Source organism: Panthera leo, chromosome C1 (assembly GCF_018350215.1).
Source record: "Panthera leo isolate Ple1 chromosome C1, P.leo_Ple1_pat1.1, whole genome shotgun sequence".
Lineage (NCBI taxonomy): Eukaryota > Metazoa > Chordata > Mammalia > Carnivora > Felidae > Panthera > Panthera leo.
This window is the reverse complement of record NC_056686.1, coordinates 217,542,287-217,568,801: the sequence shown is the minus strand read 5'-3', so window position 1 is coordinate 217,568,801 and position 26,515 is coordinate 217,542,287. Positions and strand designations below refer to the sequence as shown.

The window sequence follows — 26,515 nt, the reverse complement described above, 5'->3', positions numbered from 1 at the left end:
CAGTTTACAGATTACCCCCACGTGGGAACAGGCCGTGTGGCCCCCGCACCTGAGGACCGCATGCAGGAGGGCGCATGATTCCGCAGGTCCCAGGGGCGAGTTCCTCCTCTTGGAAGCCGGTACTGGAGGTAAGCGGAGCTGCCCCGCGGGCATCCCGCCAGGCTGGTCACTCACCGGCCACCTGCTCGTTCGCCAGGTGCTCCAGGGGCAGGCGGATGGAGTCGTGTTCCACGGTGCAGGTGACGAGGTGGGGCACGGCCCCGTCCCCCTCTGCGCTGCGGGTGTGCTGGAAGTGCCGCACCACGGAATGGATCACCAAGTTGTTGGACTGCGGGAGGCAGCAGAAAGAACATTCGTAAGACCTGCGCTCAGGGGAGGGCGACGGTGGCACTCTCTCACTTCATCGTCCTCGTGGCTAACGTTTAGAAGGAAAAAAACAGTCCCAAAGACGTTCAACTTCTGGGCTGCACCTTTTGAATGCTCGGCGACCAAGGGTGGGGGTTTCAAACTTTCGGTAACGTCAGAATTCGTTTCCAGCCACTTATGCCTGTCTGGTTAGGCAGTGTTACGAATTTTTAAATTTTAGAAACCATCAAAAAAAGAATATTGGGCCCCGGTACCCACTGCTGACGGGAGTGCAATCTGACCATTTTCTAACTATCAAATGAGCCCTCTGACCCGGCACGTCTGCTTCTCGGACTTGATCCTGTTGCTATAGTTGCACAAAGCGAAATCATGCGCAGAGGTCCTTCCTGAGGGGGAAGCCGGAAATAGCTCAACCTCAGAAAGCCTTCAGCGTCCACCAGTAAGAGAGCTCGGCAAATAACTCAGGCAACAATGTTCACTGTGCACCGAGGCATAAACACCAAGGAAACCCTTTATGCGCAGATACCGAAGGGTCTCACATACAAATACACTTGCTACGTGATAGTAATTTACGAAAAGGTCACAGACATTATATGCAGTAACCTATCCAATTTCTATCAAAAAGAGGAAATACACACACATTTGTTTATATATGCAAAAATATGCTTCCAAAGGTGAAAAGAATATATAAATCCAGGGGCGCCGCCTGGGTGGCTCAGTTGGTCGAGCATCTGACTTCAGCTCAGATCATGATCTCACAGTTCGTGAGTTCGAGCCCTGCATCGGGCTCTGTGCTGAGAGCACGGAGCCCGCTTTGGATCCTCGATCTCCCTCTCCCTCTCAAAAATAAAGAAACGTCTTTTTAAAAAGAATATACAGGGGCACCTGGGTGGCTCAGTCGGTTGAGCATCCGACTTCGGCTCAGGTCATGATCTCATGGCTCTTGAGTTCGAGCCCCGCGTGGGGCTCTGTGCTGATAGCTTGGAGCCCGGAGCCGGCTTCGGATTCTGTGTCTCCCTCTCTGTCTGCCCCTCCCCTGCTCGCGTGCACTCCCTCTCTCTCTCAAAAATAAATAAACATCTTTTAAAAAAGAATATATAAATCTACATACTTTTAACGCATAGACTCTCCCTGGAAGACACTAGCAAACTAACAATATTGGTTTCTGTATCAAGAGAGGGTAAGTGAAGGGTTCAGAGTAGAAGACTTTAAAACCACAAAACAAAAAACTTATCTCAGAGAAATGTGTGTCAAATATAAATGTAAATGCAGGGGTGCCTGGGTGGCTCAGTCAGTTGAGTGCCCAACTCCTGATTTCAGCTCAGGTCCTGATCTCACCGGTTTGAGAGCTCGAGCCTCCCATCGGGCTCTGTGCAGACAGTGCAGAGCCTGGAGCCTGCTTGGGATTCTCTCTCCCTCTCTCTCTGCCCCTCCCCTGCTCGTGTTCTCTCTCTCTCTCTCAAAATAAATACACTTAAAAAAAAGATGTTTAAAAAAACAGGTCTTACAAATTCTTTTTTATTAGGCTTATTTCCTAAGTATTTGCTATTTTCCGTGCTCTGGTAAGCACCTGAAGCTGCTACAGAAACGCAAAGATGGAAAATGAAGGTGGACACACTAATGCTCCAGCAAGGCTTGACTTTAAACTGAACCAATTTTCCTCTTCCTCATTCTTGAAGCCTCCTCCCCTCCGCTTGTTTTTCTGCAGAATCCTTTGTTCCAGGGACTCGGTATTGATTCTCAGTAATGAGGCTTGATAGTCGGCGCCATCGCTGGTCACAAGACCATCTTGAAGATGACGAACGCGGCTGGCATCCCGGTCCAGATTCCTACCGGCACTGCCTGGATCCTGTATTTTCCTCTAAAACCCCTCAGCCTTTTACCCCGGGCCGGTCTGCAGTTTTGAAGGCACTAGCCTGCTGTGGCCTCCTTTCCCTGGCAAAGTGATAAAACTGTTGTCCCTCTTTGTCCCCAGACCGTCTGTGCGTGTTACATTTTGCTCTGGAGCACAGAGGTTGATTTTCCACAACACACGTGCATGTGAGGGGACACAGAAACACAACTGGTTTTTGTATCTCATAACTGCTAAATGTTCTTATTAGCTCTGATAACCTAGCTGCAGATTCTCCTGGGCTTTCTTTTCAAGTTTATTTATTTTGAAAGCGAGAGCGTGAGCAGGGGAGGGGCAGAGAGAGAGAGAGGGGGAGAGAGAATTCCAATGCTTAACCAACGCTTAACCCAGGTGGCCCTCTCTTGGGTTTTCTATGTGGACAGTCACATCACCTGTGGGAAGCAAGACAGTGACCATTACTAACTGAGAAGCATCACACTGTCTCTGAGTTTTCCTACCAATTTAAAAGTACATGGGGCACCTGGGTCACTCAATCGGTTAAGCGTCCGACTTCGGCTCAGTCCAGACCTCACAGTTCGTGAGTTCGAGCCCCACATGGGGCTCCGTGCCGACAGCTCAGAGCCTGGAGCCTGCTTCGGATTCTGTGTGTCTCTCTCTCTCTGCCCCTCCCCTGCTCACACTCTGTCTCTATCTCTCTGTCTCTCTCAAATATAAATAAACACTTAAAAATTTTTTAAATAAAAATAAAAGTGCATCTGAAATGGGTCAAACCTCAAACTCTTAATAAGGCAACAATAAGGGATTTAAAAGACTAATTCCAGGGCAAAATAAAGGGCAAACTCTCTTCGTTGAAATGATGCAAAGCAAGTCAACGTACACACATCACAAACATCCTATCTGCCACCTGGAATTTATTTATAGGATATATATTGGCTAATTATATCAAGCTAATTTGCAAAACAGCAAGACCAAGTATCACTCTTCTTTTAAAAAAATACCAAGAGGGAATCACATTTTATGTTTTCACATGACTTACAGTGAAAAGACGGTGAGCCTGTCTAGAGACTTTACCTCGGTGCCCCCGGAAGTGAAGATTATGTCCTGGGGTTTCCCACCTATCATCTTCGCAAGGTTGTCCCGAGCTGTGTCAATAATGTCCTTGGCCTTCTTACCTCGAGAGACCAAAACGGACAGTCACTACCGTGGCTTTGAGGTTTCCCAACAAACACACGTTTAGAACAACAACCAGACGTGAAGGAACCGCTCTCGGTGGGCGATTCTGAGACGACCCGTGTCCCGTTGGCGTGAAAGCAACAGGCCACAACCTAGGAATGAGCCGGCGCAGGGACCCTGAAGTCCCCGCAGACGTGCTCGTCGTCTCACCAGAGGCTACAGGACAGGGGAGCCGTGGCCATCTGCCCTGCCCCGCCCCCCATCAAGACAGGAGGGCCAAAGGATGGAATAATTTGCTTAAGATCATGCTGCAAAACACCAGAAATAAGCTCAAGAGAGCTCATGAGCCCTCAACACAAGGTCCAATGGTGCACGACACAGGTTACAGCCTCGGGGACAGACCCACGGTCACACGGAGGCCACTCAGCCAGTGTCACCGGCTGGTGAGACAGAAGGACCCAAATTGTATGTAGTAGCGAAAGGAAGGGCAGGCAGGAGGGGAATTCTGAGGTGTCAGTGGCCCCTCTTCCTTAGTCTGTAGAGCAAAGTTGGGTGAGTATTCAGCCCTAGTTGTAAAAAAAAAAAGGGGGGGGGGTGGTAGCAGGCACCATGAAACCAGTCAATCATACATAAACAGAAATGTGAAATCACGTGGTAAAAATATACAAAGAAATTCACATAATCCTTAAAAGACTATTGTATAGATTTTTTTTCAATGTTTAATTTATTTTTGAGAGAGAGAGTGAGCGGGGCGGGGGGGGGGGAGGGCGGAGAGAATCCCAAGCAAGAAGGCTCTGCACTAGTCAGCACAGAGCTCCCTGTGGGGCCCGAACTCACAAACCGCGAGATCATGACCTGAGCTGAAGTCAGATGCTCAACCGACTGAGCCACCCGGGCGCCCAACTCTTGTATGGATTTGCCTTCTAAGTCGTGACGGTCTGTGGTGCTGCTGGATTGGAGTATGACCCCCCCCGCCCCGTCTTTCCCAACGCACCTCGAGACCTTCACATAAGCGCTTCACGGCGATTTCTTTCCAAAGGTGGGTTTCCTAATTCGCCTGTTACTTTGCAAAAGCCGCCCTCTATTCACTTTTTGCCCTTCTCCACAAGCCTCCGGGCGTTTCTGAGTAAGGGCTCCTGGGGCCACGTCCCCACCACTCTGTGGCCAGGAGAGCAGCTGAAGTGACGACTGACTGTTCCGAGCGCTCAGGAGGCCACGGAGGGACCACCACGACGGGGACAGGACGTGCCACGGCCACGCTGGACGCAGGACAGCAGTTCCTTAAGGAGCCACACGTGCCCCCGCCGTGCGATGCAGCCACCCCGTCCCTACGCATTCACGGCAGTTACTCTTCACTGAGAGGAAAGCAAGCGACGTCCCTGGCGACGGTCCCAGCAGCGTCACTGCTGACAGCCAGAAGCTGGAAACCGCTCGCGTGTCCGGCAGGTGAAGGCGTGGAGACAGTGGTGCCTCCACGTGGAGGGGCGCTCTCCCCCGTGAAAGGACACGAGCTCCGGACGCCCCGACAGCATGGATGCTTCTGAAAACCGCTGTGCTCACTGCCGCGTTCTCAGGTTTGACGACGGCACTGTGATGGGAGAAAGTCCTCTCTCTTACACACACACACACACGGGTGGCTCCTTGTGCCTGTAACTCAGGGGCTCATGGGAAACACGTGCAAATTTAGAAAGAAAGGGATCCAGGGGACGCAGCAGCACTGCTGGGACCCAGTAGGTGGGAGACGCGTGGGTGTGCGCGTTCTCACTGTCAATCGTCAGCAATGTCTGCAGCTGTTAGTGTAGCTAAGCGTAAAGGTTGGTGCTTGTAACTGACGCCACAGGAGACTCCGGACTCCTCTCTGGGTGCAAGAGGGAGTAAGGGGCGTGTGGCTCCCGCGGTCCCTTAAAGCAGCCCTCCTTCACTGGGCTGCCCCGCACACCAGAGCCCCTCGACCTCCCCCAGCAATGGCCCGCTTCTTCTCTCCCTTGCCCATCTCCACCCGCCCTTCCGTTCCCTCTTGAACCCACGGCAATCAGGCTCCCAAATCTCCTCTGACCAAGGTCCCCGGGTGCCAAATCCAGGTCCTCACCTCCCCCCCACTGCCAGCAGCAGCTCGCAGGGTGGCTCCCTCCTCCAACGCGTCCCTCGCTGGGCCGGGGCTCCAATTCCAGACTCCAGACGGCCTTGCGCCCTGGCAGGTCCTCGGGTCCTCCCTCCCTCCCTGAGCAACTCAACACTGAACGCCAGCTCAGTGCCCAAGACTCTGCTCGCTCCACCGGGTTCCCGGTGGGCATCTGAAACTACACCTGCTCAAAGCTGGATGCAGCCTGTCTCCCCCCGACTTGTTCCTCGAAGCCCTTCCTAGCTCAGTAAACCCACAGCAACTCCATCCTTCCAGGGGCCAGGCCCAGTGAGCTTTCCCTCCTGCCTTTCCCCGTAAGTCTCTGCCATCAAGAATAGCCAGAATCCGACCCCACCCACACACCGCCCAGCCACCAGCGGAGTCAAGGCTGCTGCTGACATATTCTCCTAGCAGACTCCCGCGTCCACGGACCCCACCGTGGCCCATTCTCCAAGCAGGGGCCACAGTGATACACTTCGTACCCTCACCAGAACGGTGCTCGGCCACCGGTAGGCCCCCAACCAATACTGCTTAAATCAGCTGTTCTCAAACTGTGGTCTGGGGAACACAGGTTGGAGGGGGGGGGGGGCCAGGCACTTTCAGGGGTCCACAAGGTCAAAACCGGTTTCACCTTAATACTAAGACATTATTTGTCTTTTTATTCTCATTTTCTCCAAAGCACATAGCGGAGCTTTCCAGAAGCCACATGATGTGAATGTTGCAACAGACTCCATAAAGAAGCAGGTACGGGAAAGCAACTTTCTTGTTTAGACAGACACTAAAGAGGCTCTCACGTGTACGACCATGACACTCTTCTCACTAAATCTGTGCTCTTGGGAGAAGGCAGTTTCTTTTTCACGCAAAAAAAGTTAACACGTAATGGATTCACCACTGTTTTGTTAGTGAACTCCTAAATATTTATTTCAGGCTTCCCAGTGTTGCTCTCTAGTGTGGCAAACATCTGTGCGTGCAGCGCACATAAACAAGAGCTCCCTGGAGTCCTGCATACGCTCGAAGAGCGTAAAGGGGCTGTGAGCCCAGAATGCTGCGAGCCGCTGGGATGGACCGTGTCCCTGCTCCGCTCCGAGTCCTGCAGACACTGTGCGTGACGTCAGAGGCAAGCCGGGCGCTCACAGTGGCCTCTACGGCCCTACGTGGCACTGTCCCCTGCAGCTCTTGAACCCCCGTGCCCACCCCACGAAAAGAGAAGTCCTCAGAACCTCCCACAATCCCCTGCCCAAGTGCATGTCCTCTGGGCTCAGGCTGCTGGCTGTCCGCTCCGCCACCCTCCCTTCCTACGACCGCGACGTCTCCAGCTGGCACGTGGCTGAATTACGGCCACATTTAGGTGAAGAAAATCTCAGATGAATGAAGAATGAAGACCTCATTTCCCAACTCCCACTGCAATTGGAATGCTAATGCACGGCCATGGGACCCACCTCTGGCAAGCCGTTAGAAGCCAGAGCGATACATGCAACTCCCAGAAGTGTCGTTGAAGGACTCGGGCATCGCTTTCCCCTCCTCTTTCTTTCCTTCCTACGGGCTGGGCTGCGCACGTGATGGCCTGAGCAGGAGCAGCCGTCTTGACCACTGGGGGAATGAACAGGAGACAAGTGGAGAGAATGGAAGGAGCCGGGGTCGCTGGCATTGGCCGTGTGACCACGTGGGCCCCGGACGGTCAGAGAAATGACCTTCCGCCTATATAAGCTGCTGTTCCTTGGGGGTTTCTGTCTCTCACAGCAAAATGATACATTTTCTACCCTGGCTCACACACAATTTTTCCTTAGGGGGTGGGTATGGGAAACAAAGAAACCTTCTTGTTTTATAACACGCCCTTCCCACTTGAACAATATGCTGCTACTGTGCTTCTAGGTCATCGGTATAGTCCACACCATGGCTTTGACAGGGTCCAGAACTCCACTCGAGGGTTTCAGCATACTTTACGGGACAAGCCCTTGGCTGATGGACGCTGAAGTTGTCTCCAGCTTTGTACCATTGTAAGCAAGGCTTTGACAAACATCTTGGGCATCTCAACTCTCCCTACATGTCCTTAACATTTTCCCTAAAATAAATTCTCCCAAAGGAATTATTATCATTATTAAATCATAATTGTGACACTAATCAAACCATCCTATCATAACGGTGATTTTCTTTTCTTTTCTTTCCTTTCCTTCCCCCCCCCCCCCATTTCTACCTGAGTATCAACGAGTGAATTGTAATGTAGACTTTAGTTATGGTTCTTAACAAAGAAACAAAGGCCATCAAAGGCGACCTGAAAGCCAGTGACAGGCTTCATCAGGTCAAGAAGGGGAATTTCTCCTTCAAGGTTGTTCTTTTTTCTTTTTTTAATGTTTATTTTTATTTTTGAGAAGGAGAGAGAGAGCGAGAGCGTGAGCAGGGGAGGGGCAGAGAGAGAGGGGAGCAGGCTCCAGGCTCCGGGCTGTCTGCAGAGCCCCACACACGGCTTGAAGTCGTGAACTGTGAGATCATGACCTGAGCCAAAGTCGGACTCTTGAACGACTGAGCCGCCCAGGAGCCCCCTTCAAGGTCACTCTTAAACTTCTTTATAATAAATGTTTTTTATTAGCATTTTATTGTCCTCCATATTCTCAAGTTTAATTCACCAGAAAATACAATTTTACTAGAGGAAAGATAAGATACAAGGCAACGTCCACAAGATTAACTAGAATACACGTACCAAAGAAGTTAATGAATGACTAGTACCTGATTTTGAAAAAGCTTTTAGTTGCCAAGCTGTGAAGCTTTTAGTAAACGAACACATGTGAAAACCCACAAAAGCCTGTAAACTTGTATACAAATATTACTAAATCCTAGAGCTTGGCAATACTCTGTTGAAAGCTTTTAGTTCATCATAATCCATATTAAGATTATCTTAATTATCTGATAAGCATTAAATTAAAAAGGTACAACTTTAGATCACTATGTGAAAAACATAACACTCCCGACTTGAAGCAAATTATTTTCCAAACCACCAATTTAATGATCTACATTAACACAAGAATAAATAAGAATATTTTTATTATAACAGACGTTAAGAATTTTAAAGTAAATTTCATTTTAAAAAAGGCCAGGATTATATGCAATCCTGATGATTTAAAGGTTTTGCAAATTTTGTAAGACTCAACTGAGACAGATTCGCGAAAGGGTTTCAATAGGTATTGTCATTACAAATAGCTCTTCATAAAACATCGTTTTCATCTGAGTAAGGGGGACGGTGTGTGTGTTCCCAATGAAAGATTATCAACCAGCTCAGTGTACAAGTTTGGACTTCTCTAAAAACAAACAAATAAAATCTACCAAAAATTACACCTAAGACCTGCAGTTAACAGAAAATCTCTCCACACCAAGTGACCGCAAGAGGTGCACAATTTCTCTGAGAGTGCCCCGCCCTCCATATCTCGGATCTGTGAGCACCCTCTAGGATTACCTGCGGGGTAAGGACTGCTGGGATTCCCCCAGGCTTCTCTCATGGCCTCGGTCACGACCTGGATAACCTCTGGCTCAAGCGGGGTGGTTGCGTTATAGTCCATGTAAACTTTCCTGCCGGAAAGAGAACAAAGATGTGTCTGTTAAGGGAAAGGAGACGGAACCCGGAGCACGGCTGCCCTGTGTCCGTCGCCTCCGCAGGAGCAAACAGCAAGGGCAGGGAGCTTCTCTGCGCGAACACCACGCAGGCTCCACCAGCTGCACTTGGCAATCCCCCAATCTTCATGAATTACGGAGAAGGTATGCCCGGTTTTCCAACAATCTAGTATTTGCTAGCGTCCTCTACTAGAATCACTAGGAGAGCATCCATTTAGATCTGCAAAACCTCTTTCCAGCCCCTGGTAGGAGGATCAAGGGTCCTGGTTACAAGGAAAGATCTGTCTCCTGTCCTCCACACGGAAGGAGGGGAACCAGGCACACCCAGTAGCCACACATTCCAGAAGTTTTTCTTTTTTCTCTGTAATTTCTGGTTTGGCCAGAGGCTCGGGTGATCTGGGTGCCCACTCCTCCCCACACCCTCCCCTTTGCTCCCTGACCTGAGCGGACCTGCTTCTCCTCCCTCCCCCCCTCACTTTCCTGTGCCTCCAGTGACCACGCCCCCCCCCCCACTTTCCTTTTTGGGTCTTTGCTCCATCTTGACCTTCTCGTGAAGCCCCCTACAGCGGCCAGTCCCCTTCCTCCCAGCACCCGGAGACCCCCGCTCCTTCCTCTATCCCCATGGCGCTCGGCAGCCTCTGACACACTGCACTGGTTCCTTGTCGACTGTCTGCCTCGAGAGGCAGTAATAGAAGGTCAGGTGCAGAGGCCCATGGGCTTTGCCAGTTCTCCTCACTGCTCTGTCACCAACACTGAGAACAATGGCCAGCACACAGCAGGGGCCGGACTTGCAACAAAGTGTCACAGAAAAGCACATCCCCTGAAAGATGCCTCCTAAATAAAATTTATCTGTATTTCTTTTTACCAGTATCAAAACCCTTCAGATACTTTCTTAATAGATACAATAGGTAATCCTGCCTAATACTATTATTTTACCTGATTTTAAAATCAGTAACAGTTTTTTAAATGTTTTATTCATTTTAGAGAGAGCACACGCACTAATGGAGGAGGGGCAGAGAGGGGCGGGGACAGAGGATCCCAAGTGGGCTCTGTGCTGTCAGCAGTGAGCCCAATGTGGGGCTCCAACTCGGGAACCAAGACATCACGACCCGAGCCAAAGTGGGCCGACTGAGCTACCCAGGTGCCCCTAAAATCAATAACAATGTTTAATTAAACCAATCCACATGAAAATTCAAATACAATTACCAACTGTGGCTGTTAAAAGTCTGTTGTTTTTTTAACCACAGTGTTTTAATGCAACATCTTGCTGTCCAAAGTCACCTGATTGGTTTGAGGCTTTGGCAAGTTTGACCCTTGGCCACTCCCACTTGGCAATGTGCTGATTCTGCTGTGACTGAAATCTGCAAGGGCCCCTAATCTTGCTGACACTTCCTACTAAGTATCCTAAGTTTCCTCAAGCTACTAGAGTCTGCTCAGCGACTGCAGCTTTTCAGTCTGCTGCTGGGGTGAGCTAATCCATGGCCTGAGTTTCAGATGAACATTTTATAGATAACTCTGCTCTATTATTGTCTTCTTCCTTAAGATGCTATCGTTATCGGATGCGAAAGCTAAACTCTGTTCTGTCCATAACCAAAATGTAATAAAAAGGTATTGCGAGCCTCCTCTCCACTCGAGTCTCCCTGCAGGGCTTTCCCCTAGCCCCTTTGCTCAGTCTCCACCAAAGTAGACTGCCTAATGAAAAAGATGGTCAGATTTCGGCCTGGACCGGAATTTTAAAGACACAAACCCTCCTCATATTCGGGTGCAGGGGCACAGTGGACCGGAAGGCCAACTGCTCAGGCCAGGGGCCCGGGGGGCACGCTCCGCAGACCCTCCTTCCTCTGCGCGGGTGCACCAGCCAGTCCTGCGGCTCCGTCTCAGAAGCCCCCCTTCGCCACCACCGCCACCACTCCGGTCCACCCCACCTCCCTCTCCTAGATTTTTACAAGACTCCCAACGTTGCCCTGCTTCCTCCCCTGTCCCGCCACCCCCTCCCCCCGCGCCTGGAATACACGTCCCGAAGTCCCTCCTGAGCTCCGTGGCTCCGCTCGCTGACCGCCGCCCTGCCAAGCCCTCCGCTCCAGCCGCGCGCTCGGCTCAGCCCCGGGGCCGGTGCAGCGGCTGCTCCCCCGCCCCGCGCGCTCTCCCCGGACTCGGGCGCTGACTCCCGGACGTCACTTGGCGCGGGAGCCCCGGCGCGGCGGTGCTTCCCACCTCGCACCCCGCGACGCGAGCCGCCCCGCCGACAGCGCGCCCGGCCGCGGGCCCGCGGGGACCGCCAGCTGGCGCCCCGCTCCGGGCGGGTCCCTCCCCCGGAGAGACCAGTGCCCGCCTCCGACCTCCCCGGGGTGGCGGGGAACCCTCCCTGGAGAGACCCCTGCCCACCGCTCCCCACCGCCCGCATCCGGCCTCCCCGGGCGGGACCTCCCAACCCCGAGGGCTTCCCGGAGGAGGGCGCCGGCCGCTTCCCTCTCACGGCGCGCACCTCTCCGGTGGGGTCTTCTCTCCACCGTCGCCGGGCTGACTCGCCGCGCGCCCGCGCGCATCCCCGGTGAGCGCCACGGCCGCCTCCATCGGGCCCCAGCACTACCCCAACCGGCCGACCGCGCGGGTCGCGCCCGGGAGCGTCTCCTGGAGGCCCGGCGGAGGGGGCGGGGCCGCGAGGCCCGGGCGGCGTCCGGATTGGCTGAGCTTTGCACTCGGGCCAATGTCCGGGGCCAGCACAGGTGAGATGCCGATTGGCTGAGGGAGGTCAGGTGACGGGTGTGCGTCACAGGGGGCGCGGTCACGGAGGCTAGGAGGCGGGAGTGAGCGCCTCTCTGGATTCTGCACTGGTCCATACGCGCGGCAGCCGGGCCGGGGCTGGGGCCGGGGCCGGCCTGTCAAGGGGGCACTGTTGTCCCCATCTTATATATGGGGAAATTGAGGTACGGTATGGAAAAGCACAGCACCTTGCCCAAGTTCACACGGGCAGTGAAGGACCCAGAATTTGAATTCGGGAATGCTTTGCCAAGAAGGTGAATTCTAACTGGCTTTTCGTAGACTTTCTCGGTTTGACCTCCTGTTGGGATCCAGGCGTTGTCTCTTCCAGCTCTGCAAGCCTCTATATTTCTGGGTTCCTTATTTCCTTTCATTCTTGCTGGCAAAGTGAGCTCATTTCTTGCAACGTGCAGCCATAGCAAAGGACACAGCAAAATTTAAGAAGCAAGGAGACACCCAGCAGTTCAAGAACTATCAGCAGAGGAGGAAAAGAAAGGGAATTGGGAGAGCATGGCCAAGAGCAGATGAGAGTGTAGAGTGCAGCGGAGCGGGCGTCCGCACAGTGTCTACTGTATACAGTTAGGAGCACTGATGCATTTACTAAGGGAAATTTGAGTACAGCAGTGCGGAGAGGGCAGAAAAGTGCACAGTGAGTTGACGGATGAATGGGATATGAAAGAACTGAGAATGTGGCCAACAGTTTCCTGAAGTTTGAAAGGAGAAGGAGCCACAAAAAGGGGTTACAAGATTAAGGGAAATATTTTAGAGACTGAACATGTTTATAAACTGCAGGGAGGTAGCTAACAAGAAAACTGAAGATGAGAGACAAGAGGCAGAGGCCTGGAGGGAGATGGGAGGGCATGGGCTTAAGAGAGAGCAAGGGTGGGGCACCTGGGTGGCTCAGTCGGTTGAGCTCAGGTCATGATCTCACGGTCTGGTCCGTGAGTTCGAGCCCCGCGTTGGGCTCTGTGCTGACAGCTCGGAGCCTGGAGCCTGCTTCCGATTCTGTGTCTCCCTCTCTCTCTGACCCTCCCGCGTTCATGCTCTGTCTCTCTCTGTCTCTCAAAAATAAACATTAAAAAAAATTAAAAACACAAGAGATGAGCTGAATAGAATAGACAATCAGCAAATTAGTAAGCTGAATGCCTGAGCATAGGAATTCTCTGATTATTGCTTAGAAGCATAAAGGGTTAAAAATTTTGAAACAAAAGAAAAAATCCATCCAATACGGTGATTTTCAACTGGGAGTGACTCTTCTCTCCAAGGGGTGTTGGACAATGCCTGCAGATAATTTTGGTTGTCATAATTGGGGGTAGGTCCTTCTGGGACCTAGTGAGTAGAAGCCTCTAATTTCCTACAACACGCAGGACCGCCCCCACAGCAACAAATAATCTGTCCCAAAATGGCAATAGTGCTGAGGCTGAGAAACCCCGGTGTGGTTCCTCATTTCCATTTCATACCGTATTCCTTCTGTCTGAGGACTTTGTTCAAAATTTTTTCTAGGGCTAGTCTGCTGATAGGACTTCTGTTTTTACATGCATGGGAAGAGTCCTTTTTTAAAGTTATTATTTATTTATTTTGGGAGAGAGAGAGAGGGAGCGAGAGAGGATTCCAAGCAGGCTCGGTGCTCAGTGCAGAGCCTGACATGGGGCTCGATCCCAAGAACCAAGAGATCAGGACGTGTGCTGAAATCAAGAGTCAGACGCTTAAGCCACTGAGCCCCCCGGGTGCCCCTGAGAAAAGTCTTTATTTTGCCTCCATCTTTGATATTTTCTCTAGATAAAGAATTTTAGCTTGAATTTCTTTCTGTTAGTACAGATGTTTCTCCACTGTTTTCTCACTTGCATTGTTTCCAATGAGAAATCTGCTGTCACTTTGTTCCTCTACATACTACGTGTCTTTATTTCTTGCCTGCTTTTAATATGTTTGCTCTGTTATTGACTTTTAAACATTTTTAAGGTTTATTTGTTTTGAGAGAGAGAGTGGAGGAGGGGCAGAGAGAGAGGAGAGAGAGAAGCCCAGGAAGGCTCCGTGCCATCAGCATGGAAGGGCTGGAACTCACAAACCGTGAGATCATGACCTGAGCTGAAATGAAGAGTCAGATGTTTAACCGACTGAGCCACCCAGTGGCTCTTATTTCTTCAAATAAGTTTCTCCTCCCTACTCCTCTGAAGACCCCCCCGTTACAAGTATATTGGGTGTGTGAAGTTGTCCCACAGCTCAGTGAAGTTCTGTTGTTTTTTGCCCTAGTTCTGGTCCCACCTTTGTTTCATTCCGTACTGTTTTTACTGTCCTATCTTCTTCAAGTTCATGAATATTTTCTTCTGCAGTACATCACCTGTTGTTAAGCCCATCTAGTATATTTTCTTCATCACAGGTATGTATTTTTCTTCTGGAAGTTGAATTTGTGTCTTTTGTATATTTTCCATGTCTCGACATGAACAGTCTTCCCTCTACCTTCTTGAACTGTTTTCATTCTCTAGTCTACTAATTCTGTCATATTTCTCATTCTTGAGTCTGCTCCTTTTGACTGATTTTCCCCCTTGCCATGCGTCTTATTTTCTTCCTTGCATGCCTGTGATTTTGTATGGGGTTGTAATTTTGTATTACAGTGGCAGGCACTGTAAATTTTACGTTGTTGGGTCCTGGAGATACAGTTTTATCTGACAATGTTGAGATCGTTGTAGATCTACATGCAGTTGTAGTAAATGATAGGAGGTGCTTTTTCCAGTTTTTCACAAGTTGGTACCTCTTCCGAAACGATAGTAATCCATTCTGCCCGCCTTTGCCTTCCAGTGGATTAGCTCATTTACATATATTTAATGTTGACTCTTAAAGTTACCATCTTACTGTTTTCTGTTTGTTTCATCTGGTTTTCAACACCGTTTCTCTTTACTTGCCTTCCTGTGGGTTATTCAAACATTTTTTTTTAGTATTCCTTCTTGATTTGTCAATAGCGTTGTAAAATCGTTTTAATTCACATACATTAAATTCTCCCCTTTAAAGTCTACAATTTGGGACACCTGGGTGGCTCAGTCAGTTAAGTGTCCGACTTTGGCTCAGGTCATGATCTCACAGTCTGTGAGTTTGAGCCCCACGTCGGGCTCTGTGCTGACAGTTCAGAGCCTGGAGCCTGCTTCGGGTTCCGTGTCTCGCTCTCTCTCTGCCTCTCCCCCACTAGCACTCTGTCTCTGTCTCTCTCTCGAAAATAAACATTAAAGAACATTTTAAGTGTACAATTTAGTATATTTACAAGGCTGTGCAGCCATCATCACTAATTCCAGAGCATTTTCGTCACCCCCCGAAAGGAACACTATACTCATTTGGCATTCAGTCTCCATTCCTTCCTCCCCACAGCCCCTAGCAACAACAATGCTACTTTCTGTATCTATAGATTTGCCTTTTCTGGACATTTCATTTATGTGGAACCATAGCTTCTTTCAGACGTGTTCATGTCTTTGAGGTCCATCCAGGTTGTAGCACGTTTCCATAATTCCTTTCTATTGATGATTACTATTCCTTTGCCTGGCTATACCACATCCTGTTTTCCAGTTCATCGGTTGACAGACATTTGGGTTTCCAGTTTTAAACTATGAAGAATAATGCTTCCCTGAACATTTATGTACACATTTTTACATGGAGATATATTTTCAGTTCTCTGGGTTATATACCTAGGAGTGGAATTGCTGGGTAATATGTTAACTTGTTATGTTCACTTGGTATTGACTTTTGATGAAATGTCCCGATAGGTGTTCACAACTGGCTGCACGGGCATTGCACCAGCAATGTAGAGGACTCCAATTTCCCAGCATCCCTAGCAACCCTTGTCACTGTCTTTTATTTTAGCCATCCTAGTGGCTGTGAAGTGGTCTTGATTTGCATTTCCCTAATGACTAATTGTGATATTGCAGAATATAATGAGAAATGTATGTCTGGTCTTTGTCCCTGTTTCCTGGTACAGAGCTCGTAAAACCCTTGGAATTTCTCGGTGAGACAGAAATACAGGTGAAAGGAACACATTTTGTTATTTGTAGCAAGCCCTTTTCTGCCACACTCAAGCTTGGTGTGTGGGGGGGGAAACCAGTCACTTGATTAGAGGGTTGGAACTTTGAGCCCCCACTCCCACCCCCAGTCTCTGAGGAGGAGACGTAAGCATCAACGGGCAGTGATTTAATCAATCATCTCTGCATAATGAAGCCACTGTAAGAACCCTGGCTGGAGGGGTTTAGAGAGCGTCCTGGCGGGTGGACACGTGGGGTGCTGGCAGAGTGCACAGCTGGAGAGGACACTCCTGGATCTGTGCGCACACAGATCTTCCGTGCCCTTCCCCCTGACCTTGACTTAGGCAGCTCTTCTGAGTGACTGTTCCTGAGTCGTCTCATTTTATAATGAGCCTGTAATCTAGTAAAGTTGTCCTGAGGTCTGTGATGTGTTCTAGCAAATTACTGAACCCATGGAGGGGGTCACCGAAGCCTTGGTGTGCAGCCAGTCAGAAGTGCCAGAGGCCAGGACTTGGGACTGGCATCTGAAGGGTGGGGGGCAGTCTTGTAGGACGGGGAGCTCTTAACCTGTGGGAGCTGATGCTCCCGGCAGGTCCAGGTGTCGGAACTAAACTGAATCGTAAGATACCCAGCTGGTGTCAGAGAACTGGTCTGTGCGGGGAAAAATCCCACATGTCTGGTGTCACGAGTGAGTAGTGAAGGGGCACCTGGGTGGCTCGGTCCGTTAAACACCCGACTCTTGATTTTGGCTCGGGTCTTGATCTCACAGTTCATGGGACTGAGCCCCATGTCAGGCTCTGCACTGAGGGCACGGAGCCTGCTTGGGATTCTCTCTCTCCTCCTCTCTCTCTGCCCCTTCCCCCCCACCCCCAACACACTCTTTCTCAAAATAAATCAACTTAAAACAAAGAATTGGGGAGTGAACGGGAAGTTTTCCTGCCACTAGTGACTTTGAACATCTTTTCATGTGCCTATTGGCCATCTGTATACCCTCCTTGGAGAAACATCTATCCAGATCCTCTGTCCATTTTCATTTCAAGTAGGCTCCACGCCCCGCACCGAGCCCAATGTGGGGCTTGAACTCCTAACCCCGAGATCAAGGTCTGAGCTGAGACCAAGAGTCAGATGCTTAACTGACTGAGCCGCCCAGGCGGCCCTCCTCTGTCCGTTTTTAAGTTCGGTCATCCTGTACTTGCTCAGTGGTAAGAATTCTTTTTTTTTTTTTTTTTTTTTCTGGATACCTTTATCAGATGTGATTAGCAAATGTTTCTTCCCATTCTGTGGGCTTTTTACTGTCTTGGTGATTTCCTTTGAGGCATAAAGTTTCAGATTCTGACCAAATACAGATAGTGTTTCAACGCTATCAGATTTGTTAAAGAATGACAGACTCCGGGAAGGAGGCTTTGAAGGAGTTCCAGCCGTGCTCCGCTCCCTCCGCAATTACCGAATTACTGGTGTTCCTGGTTTTCACTGCAAAACGTGGGCTGTTAGTTTTTAAGGCTACTGTGGACTTAGAGTGGGAATTGGGGCCAGCGTAAGTTAACGTGGCACAAATCTGCTGTGCTTACGGAGACTTCTCCTTAAGATCACTGAAGTAAATTCTACTTATGATTACTGCCTTTGGTTATTAATTTCCAGAGTTCTGGAAAAGCTGGCTCTGAGAATTGTTGCCAATTTTCTTGTTGCTTTTATGGGGGAGAAAGTTTTCAGAAGTTCTTTGTCAATTTTGCTGATATCACTGCACTTCATACTGGGTTTTTTTTTTGTTTGTTTTTAGCGTATTTTTCTTAGTGGCTGCTTTTTTAGTATATCTTACACGTGGGATTTATAAAGTCTACTGGCGTCAACATTTTACCATAGAGTAAGTGAGGAAACCCACCTGCATTTTGTTCCCTCGACCTTCTCTACTTTCAAATGTCATTGTCATGTATCAAACGGCATATTTTTAATGTAATCATCATATATGATTTATAAATATTCCCTTTTATCATTTCCATTTTGTTTGTAGAACTCCCCTTAGCTAACCTTCTTAAAAATCTTGTTTATTTTTTATTTATTAATTTTTTTTTTTTAACATTTATTTTTGAGACAGAGAGAGACAGAGCATGAGCGGGGGAGGGTCAGAGAGAGGGAGAGACAGAATCTGAAACAGGCTCCAGGCTCCGAGCCGTCAGCACAGAGCCGTCAGCACAGAGCCTGACGCGGGGCTCGAACTCACAGACCACGAGATCGTGACCTGAGCCGAAGTCGGACGCTTAACCGACTGAGCCACCCAGGCGCCCCAAAATCTTGTTTATTTTTGAGAGAGAGAGAGCCACGCGGAGCATGGGCGGGGGAGGGGCAGAAAAGGAGGGAGACCCAGCATCTGAAGCGGGTAGAGGAGCACCCGGGAGCAGGAGAGCCCGTGCGGTTATGGGGCGGGCTTGGTGCTGCCGGGGCTCCCGCTGGTGCCGTCTGCGGAGAGGGCACTTGCCCAGGCTGGGCAGACCGCGCTCTCTCACTGGGGGAAGGGGAGCTCGGGTCTGCAGGGGTGAAGAGGCTCGCGTGGCTGGGCCGTCGTGGTGGAGGGCCCCCAGTGGGCTCTGGACAGCCGCGGGCCCCCGGGGGCTGGGGGCTTCTGGGGCCGGTGCGCGTCGCGGGATTCCTTTTAAAAGCAGGTACCGCCTGGCCTCCCTGGTGCCTCTGGACGGGGGCCGGTAGTGTCGGGCTTACTGAGACAGAGGCTCCTGGGCCGGGCTGCTGGTGGCAGGCTCTGGATTTAAAACTTCCTATTTGTCTTTGTTCTGGGACACGGTTCCTTTGAAACGACTCGATCCCTTTAAGGCTTGCTCTGGAGATATCTGGCCGGGAGCACGTGCAGCCTTTAGTGTCGGTTTTCCTGTCACGGAGCCGGTGCCCTCCGCAGTGCACGGTGATCACAGGTGATCACACATCCACTCTGGCTCGAGGGAACGTGGACTATTCTTGTCCGAGCTCCCGGGGTCGTTTTCTCTTCTCCTTTCGGGTGGTGCTCCTCCCGACTCTCGGGTAGTTTCCTCAGGTGCGTGTGCGAGTCTGAGGGCCTGGCTGCAGGTCTCCAGAGCTCGCTCTGTGCTGCCCTCTCCCCTGGGAACCCTAGCTCCGGTGGCCTCCCCACATCCTTAGTCCCGTCTCAAGGTCAGTGCCTGCTGGATTCCACCTGCGTCTCCCCTCGCCCGGGCTGAGGCCGGGCAGGTCTCACTCAGGGAGCACCGCCCTGCTCCGCCTGCTGGCCGAGGGCTGAAAACCGTAATTCTGTCTACACTGTCAGGATTTTGCTTGTTCAAATAAGACGGTTACCCCATCTTGGACTAGTGCAAGCGCCCTCTGTCCTTTCCGTTATCTTCCCCATGATGGTTGTTCCCTTCTGCACTCTAGAACTGACCAAATTTGTCTCCAGACGATTGGTCTGTTTTCCCAGCATCGACCCTGCCCTGTCCTGCCGCGGAGGTCTTGCCAGTTACGGCTCCATCCCGTTGCCTTTTCATTTCAGCCTGTTGTCCCCTTGGGACTTTGATTCCGAGTCAAAAGTGCAATTCACTGCATTTCCCTAAACATGTGGTTTTCTCCCCTGAAAAAGTTCCTTTTAATCCTACACTCAAAGTGTCCCGTTCAGCCCGAATCTGCTCAGTATTATTTCTACTCTGCGGTATTTTCTCCAGTCCTACCCGCTCCAGCAAAGCAGACTGTTCAGACTCGGCACCGGCCAGCTCTCAGAGAAGGGTGGGTCGCTCACCTGCCTGTGAGGCATCAGCCACTGCCTCCAGGCAGCACGCCGGGCTTCCAGTGAGGGGGCTGTCTTGAGCAGGCATTCTGCATCTGCTGTGCTTGGACTCTGAAGGTCCTGCTAGATTTACTCAGCACCTAGTAACCCTATTGTAACAAGCGATTCCGTTTTCACGGGATGGCCAAGCCAAGGCCCCGTGCTCCGTGCGCTGCCTGACTCCGGACGGGCAGGAATACATATGGAGCCAGTTGTAGACCACACCCCCTGTGCTCCTGGAAGCCTGGGCGAGGTGAGGCTATCCCAGGAGCTGTCCACCTGCCTGTCAGGTAGGCCTCACAGCAGTGGCACCCTGTGAACTCAACCGCGGAAGGAGCCCCAAGAGGGAGGTGGACCTTGTCACAAGGCCTGAGGGTCATGACCCACTTTGAGGTCAGGCAGGGTCTTCAGGGCAGTGGCTGGCACAGTGGACAGGGGGCCAGTCACAATGGGCTCATGTGCTAGGTGCAGGGGGGCTTCTTCTGGAGGGGTGGGAAGATTAGAGGTGCCCCCCCCCCCACAGCAAGCTGGGGGGAATGTGGGGAGGCCGTCCCACCGGTTTGTCCTGGTCTCACCGGGCTGTCAGCCAGGTCTTCCTGCATCAACTGTGGCCCTTGTCACACACCACGGGCTGGTCTGGTGAGGTGCACAGCAACCACAGTGGGATCCGTGCCCACTGGACTCCCCCCTTCCCCCGCTCCCATCGAGAACCACCCCAGGGAGTCAGGTCCTCTCAGACTCATTTGAGGCTGAACAGACAACACGGCTCTCTATGCCCGGTGCTGCACCCACCTTAGGGCCCCTCGGCCTCACCCTGGTTGGGAGTGGGGGTGGGAGGGCAGGACACAGGTGAACAGGGCCGTTGAGGCCGGAATGCATTTTTAAAGAGACATCTGATAAGATCCACGGCTGGCGAGCACCAGGTGGGTCAATGAGGTCTGACACCGAGGTGATAAAAACCCAACAGGAAAAACTGCAACACAGAGGAGTCAGTTGTACGAGGCCAGAGACGGAGCAGGCTGCACACGGGCATCGGAGCAGGGAGAGCGCCGCTGGGTGGGAAGGCTCACCAGGGAGACTGCACGAGGTGCCGCGCCACCCACGGCCGGTCCTTCCTGGCGCCTGGCCCCTGACAAGTATTCACCGCATTCTGCGGAGCTGGGGCGCTGTCCCGTCTCTCCTCCAGCACCGGGAACTCTTGGGCAAGCATGGTTTCTTCCAGCTGGCCCTGACATGAACGGAAAAGTGAATTTATCAAAGAACTCTGGCTCAGTGAACTGGGCAATGGAAATGAATGAGCCCTAAGATGATTTTTTTTAAGAGTATAATTCAGTTCTTTATACAGCTTAACATGAATAGACATTCTTGACAAGGCCAGGTCCCCAAATGCCTTCATCACTGGGCTTTTTGAAGAACTTTTTTCAAACCACAGTTCTTTCACTCCATCGATCCTGGTAACCCATGGAAACCCAGGCCATGAGTGGGGACTTCAGTGGGCAACACGGACCCTTCCGAATTAGCCCCTCCAAGCTGTTGACTTGTTTGAGGCGGGACTTCAGGAGGAAAGAAGGGAGCGACAGATGCTCTCATTTCCCAAGTTCTTTGGCAAAGTTAAAATACGTTATTTTGCTAAGACTATCTATACATTAGCATTTTATTAGACACTTTGATGAATAACAAACTTGTAGCAAACCTGACTTTCCAAGGTAAAACATATTTTTAAGTGAACGAAAGTGCAAACGATCCCGGGTTGGCCGGCACGAGCTGAGAAGAGCCTCGTTAAAGACTGCGATTGGTGGCTCCCTGTGACGTCTGGTTGGAATTTTACATTAATAACTATTCTGGTTGATTTTGATCATCCCGTCGGGAAGAAGTCTGACATTATAGGAATTTGTGATTGTCTTCACAGCGGTGGGGGGGGGGGGGGGGGGGGCGGTTACAGCAATCCCAGGAGGCAGTGGGGCACATCCTCTGGGAGCACCACCACCTGGGGTTGGAGTTTGCGCTCTGGGATTTTTGTGCGGCGCTCCAGAGCCCGGCCCAATGTCTGCTCCTGCTACCGTAAGAGGATTGCACACGGGCTCAGCCACCAGGTGGCCTGAGACTCTGCTGGGACTGGACCGGCTCTGGCCAAATCACGGGGACAGCGGCTGTTGCCTTCTGCACCCATGGGGGCGTTTCACAGAAGCGTGGGGGCCGGGGGACTGAGGGCAGAGGAAAATCTGCCTGGACATCTTGAAACAGTTAAACTAGCAAACACTAAGGTACATGTTCCTTTTAAAGACTACGCATTCGGACTATTTTAGCTACTGCAAATAGTCCGAACCAGCCCTCACAAAGCTTTCACGTGCAATTTCCGCACCGCAGACTTCTCTAGCAGGTGCACAACCCGGCTTAATCTGTAGTCGGTAGAAACCATAAACAGCCCTGTAAGGCTTTTGGTGCTTATGGAGGACAGTAGATAAAGCAGGGTGTCTTGTTAACCATAACCCAAGACGCCGCTCCCTGGTCAGCACTCTACAAGCAGCCAAATACAGAGGACGGAAGTAACACAGCAAAGGATCAGTACGTAACACCAGACTCACGCACTCGCCCTGGCTCCTTACCAAGACTTCAGAGGGAGTCTGTGTTTGAGGCGAGACACGTGAGCTTCGCCTTCCGACCGGTCTACCCTGGAACTGTTTCCTGCCGAGTGTGCTTGGGAAACGTGTTGCTGACATCCAAACGCTACGCCTCAGAGCCAGGGGGACCCCAGTGGACATCAGAGAAGCCCGGAGCTTCCTGTTCCCAGGGCCTGCTCCATGCCATCTGGCTCCAGGACTGGAAACCCTCCCCTGGCAGATCGGAAACCAATTATCATCCGCCTGGTGGAGCCCATGGACTGGAGTCAGAAATGTTACTTCGGCCCGAGGGGGGAGGAGACTCCCAAGAAACCAAAAGGCCTGCAACTCAGGGTGCTGCAGCCGCCCAAAGATGCCCCGGGCCCCACTGGCCACGTGCCCAGCACAGTACTGTTTCCCCACCACGACGGGCTGGGCCAGGCTGGCTGTGTTCCTTACCAAGATGGGGGAAGGCAAGGCCTCGGAGGGATTTGCACCGAACAGAAAAGGATGATCTTGTCACGGGGAAAGGTCATTTCTGAGGAATTAATTGATCTCTGATAAGCAAAGTATTTCTCTATTGCGCAAATATTTTGAGGTCAGAATTAGCAGCCGTACCTTCCAGTCTCGTCCAGAAGGTACTCGTTTACTACAACGTGCAGATTTCCATTCAACCATGGACTCTGGAGTCATTTCTTCCACCCCCATCTGCACCACCAGCTGTGCAGCCTGGGAGCTGCTCGGACAGCCGTGAGATATGACGACTCAAGCCTGGGGTTGCCCAGGCACAGAACCGCATGGCCTGGATCACAGGGGCAGAACTCAGGCCACAGTGTGGGCAGGCCAGCTGCTGATCTGCCCTGTGTCCTGCTCCAATTAGTGTGTAAGCTTCAGTGCCTCTTCCAGGCTCCAGGATGCAGGGTTACTGTTGTCCTCCTCACAGGCCCCAAGCCTCCCAGCTGCCACCATGCCCTCGATCCGGCCCCGCTCTTCCTGCGCTGTGCACCAGAGGTGTGGCCGATCGGTCAGGGCCCCCTCAGTCCAACGGGCACAATTCCTGATTACAAATGGGAAGGAAGCATGGCCCACATTCCCTCCTTGCCCATCTCTAGGACACACTGATCTCATAATCAGATAGTGCATTATAAACGAGGAAAAACACACCAGGCTGGGGAGATGGCAGAGAGGGGGGGATCCAGAGGTCAGAGGAGGCTGTTAAACTTGACTATGCCAGGCAGGCAGCAGGTGAAAACCCTACAATTATTTATTTTGCATTTGATTTCACTGGGTCAGACAGATATCTAACTGCTGGAGTAAAGCCACCTGCCTCCTTAGTTTTCTTCCTCTGAAGTGCACCGGCCTGAGTCTGGCTGGATGCTGCTGCTGATTCCCAGCCCTGCAAGGCCCTAGGAGGCTCCCTGCAGATGGCCCGGAAACACAGCAAGCTCAGAAGGCCACAGGCACGGTCTCAGGGGCAGGAGACATGGGTGGCTGATTCCCTCAGGACCCGAGGCCCCCTGGCACTGCTTACTGGCTCGCAACCACAAGGCCACTGTGGAGACACCAAGCCCCTGCCTGATCTGGGCTCTGGCCGGTTTCCTCTGGGCAGCAGGTGGGAAAGGGCTCCCTGCCTTTTGTTTTAAACCACCCAGATCTAGCTTCAGAAGGTTCCAAAAACTTCCTCGCCCCAACTGGACCCCAAAGAGTTGATTTTTTAGAAGCCAAATTCTTGTTTCACTTGGACAGAAGGAATAATGTGTCTTTCATATTTTCTTTGTATTTCTCCCCAGCATCTTCCTGTCTGCTCTATACAATGAAAATACAAACTAAATGAAGATAGAAAAAAATAATTAAAGCATTAAATTGTACAAATTACAAATCTGTTCCAAAATATACTTACATTAAATAAAATACGCATTTCAGTAAGAGATCTACAGTGAATGACTATGCATTCTGGGAAGCTTCATGACAGGTAGGCAGGACCAACGTCGGCAGGAAGGAGCTGAGAGAATCTGCATCCAATCACAGTGTGTAGCGGGCTTCTTACGGCCCACCTGCGAGCTACACTGAGCACATCACCAGCATCACGTGTGCGGGGGGGAAGGGCTTGGGGAAAAGGGGACAAAGCAAGCGCTAGCCTCAACTCTGAGTTCATGACAACTGCTCAGGAATCTCATCAACAGCCTATACAGTACAGTTTCCAAAAAGTAAACATGTTAAGGTAAGCAGACAACTCTTTCGGACCCCAGACACATGTTCCTGCTGTATTTATGTGGGACTCTCCATCTACAATGGGCGGTCGTGCGGAGGCTCTTCCTCGGGACAGCGTGGTCACAGGATGCGGACGACCCGGGGGTCTGAGGGAGCGCGAGGGCTGGGGAGGAGGCTCCCTTTCGGTTGCGGTTGGGGACAAGCCTACAACACACAGTCCGCAGCCCCACCGTCTCCTCCTCCTATCATCTGGCATAACGCTTAATGTAATCCTCCACTTTATTCCGGAAGTCCTCCTGTGGAGCGAGAGGGATCGGGGGAGAAGGAACGAGAGGGAGCGAGTTAGCGAGGGAAGCACCACTTCCGGAACGCGTGGGACCCACCCGAGCCAAGGAGCCGCTGCGTGCTCTGGAGAGCGCCGGCAGGACTTGGCCCCACCGGCCCCCAGCTGCCACGGCCGCAGGACAACCAGAGGCCCGAGGAGCCGAGAGCCACTTCCCTGCTGCTCCGGTGTCCGCCGTGGGCGGGACGCAAACACAGAGTCTCCGAGCGGAAGGGAGCCTAAGACCCTTGGTTTTGCAGATGGGGAGACTGTGGCCCACGGTGTGCTCAAGGGGACAACGGAGGTCAGGACAGGGCTCTTGACCACAACTGGGGGTGAGTCACAGCTGCTGCTCTCCGAAGACCCACGTCCAGATCGGAATTCCTAGGACGACCCCCGCACACCTTGCTGCCTACTGGAAACGTACCCACTTCTCACGGCACGAGTGTGGCCCGCCATCCGAGGGACGGCTGTGCCAAGGGGTGGGCCTGCGGCAGGGGCCCCTCCCTGGCGCCGGGCAGAGCCCGACACATCCGCTGAAGAGAGGCGGCGTGGCCCTCAGCACCTCCAGGCCGGCACGGGCACGAAGCACCCCAGGTGTGTCCCTCAGGCCTGCTCTAAGCTTAGCGCCCGAGGTCCCGGGCCCTGCGGGACCGGGCGAGAGGCCCTGGGGCTACGCGCCCACCTCACAACACACGTGTTCAGCGTGGGGACGCTGTGATCGGACAGGCAGACCTCACCCCTCTTAACTCCTACAACACAGCAAGGGGCCGCCCTGCAGCAGTGCCTTCCCGCCGCGCGTCTGGAGCACAGCAGGGCCCCTGGGGGGCCCCGCGAGGACCGCACCCTCCGGTGGCCAGTCCCGGCCCGAGCAGCTCCTCCTCTGCCCACACTCCACTCACGTAGTGACCCTTTCGAGGTCGGCGGGTTCCTGGTTTAAGGGTCTGGAAATGGTTTGGTGACGCAAGTGGGGAGCTCTGGCGGCCCTCCCGGCGGCCCCGACTTGGCCGTTCCCACAGCACCCAGAGGCCAGCAGTACCGTCAGCGCCTAAGGGGCCGCAACCAAAGCTCGCAGGATGTGAGGACCCCACGGGCACCCCCACCCCGTCCAGCCCTCGAGACCAAAACTGCCTCTGCTCTCTTACCCCCTGTGCTCTCCCCTCACCCAGGACGAAGCTGGAGCCCACGGCCTCCAGGAGGCCCTCGTGCATCCCACCTCCGCCCCTGCCTGAGGGCCCACCGAGCAAGGCCCACGTGCCTGGGTTCACATCCTGGGCTCTGCCCCTTCCCGGCAAGTCTCTTACCTCCTTGGTGGCTCTACTTCCCCAGCAGCAAATCAGGGATAACAAGAGTCCCTCCCTCGTGGAGATTAACAGGGGAGTGAACGGTCTTTGAGAAGTGTGTGGGACAGAGTCCGGAAAGGCCACCCAAGGTTGCTGCTGCTCTCTATGTCACGGCTGTCCCGCAACTCTGCTCTAAGTCTTCTCCGAACACCCCAGCACACTCCCGCCTCAGGGCCTTTGCGCTGCTGTCAACACTCCAGAATGCTCTTCCCTGATATCCATTTGGTTCACACCAGATCTCTACTCATCTTATCAGAAAGGCTTTCTCTGAGCACCCCACATACGACAGGGAACCCATCACCGCCTCCTGCCCCACCAACGCCCACCCCCTCTGCTCACTAGCATGTGCACTCCCTGGGGACAGTGATTGTGCATCAACAG

At 52.2% G+C, this 26,515-nt stretch overlaps 2 protein-coding genes and 1 long non-coding RNA gene across 10 annotated transcripts in view; 1 reads left to right on the top strand and 2 right to left on the bottom strand.

Moving 5' to 3' along the window:
- SCLY (selenocysteine lyase) overlaps positions 1-11,750 on the bottom strand; it is a 32,940-nt gene extending 21,190 nt beyond the window's left edge. Inside the window, exons 1-4 of one of the 4 annotated variants that reach the window (XM_042950715.1) lie at positions 11,602-11,750; positions 8,962-9,074; positions 3,290-3,390; positions 175-328 (exon numbers count right to left, since the gene is read on the bottom strand). In XM_042950715.1, coding sequence (XP_042806649.1) covers positions 175-328; positions 3,290-3,390; positions 8,962-9,074; positions 11,602-11,690 — 457 coding nt within the window. In that variant the 5' untranslated portion in view covers positions 11,691-11,750. Of the gene's footprint in view, positions 1-174; positions 329-3,289; positions 3,391-6,952; positions 7,104-8,961; positions 9,075-11,601 lie in introns of those variants that run through there. The other 3 variants (XM_042950718.1, XM_042950717.1, XM_042950716.1) reach the window with 3 other exon arrangements.
- A 4-nt stretch (positions 11,751-11,754) lies between these two features.
- Positions 11,755-24,192, top strand: LOC122226852. Its single transcript, XR_006205791.1, has 2 exons — positions 11,755-11,842; positions 24,049-24,192. It is a non-coding gene; the product is annotated as an uncharacterized LOC122226852 (long non-coding RNA).
- The window catches only part of UBE2F (ubiquitin conjugating enzyme E2 F (putative)), a 53,387-nt gene continuing 50,961 nt past the window's right edge, over positions 24,090-26,515 (bottom strand). For all 5 annotated transcript variants that reach the window (XM_042950723.1, XM_042950719.1, XM_042950722.1 and 2 more), the window contains one exon: positions 24,090-24,765. In XM_042950723.1, the coding sequence (XP_042806657.1) occupies positions 24,715-24,765 (51 nt within the window). In that variant the 3' untranslated portion in view covers positions 24,090-24,714. The remainder of the gene's footprint in view (positions 24,766-26,515) is intronic.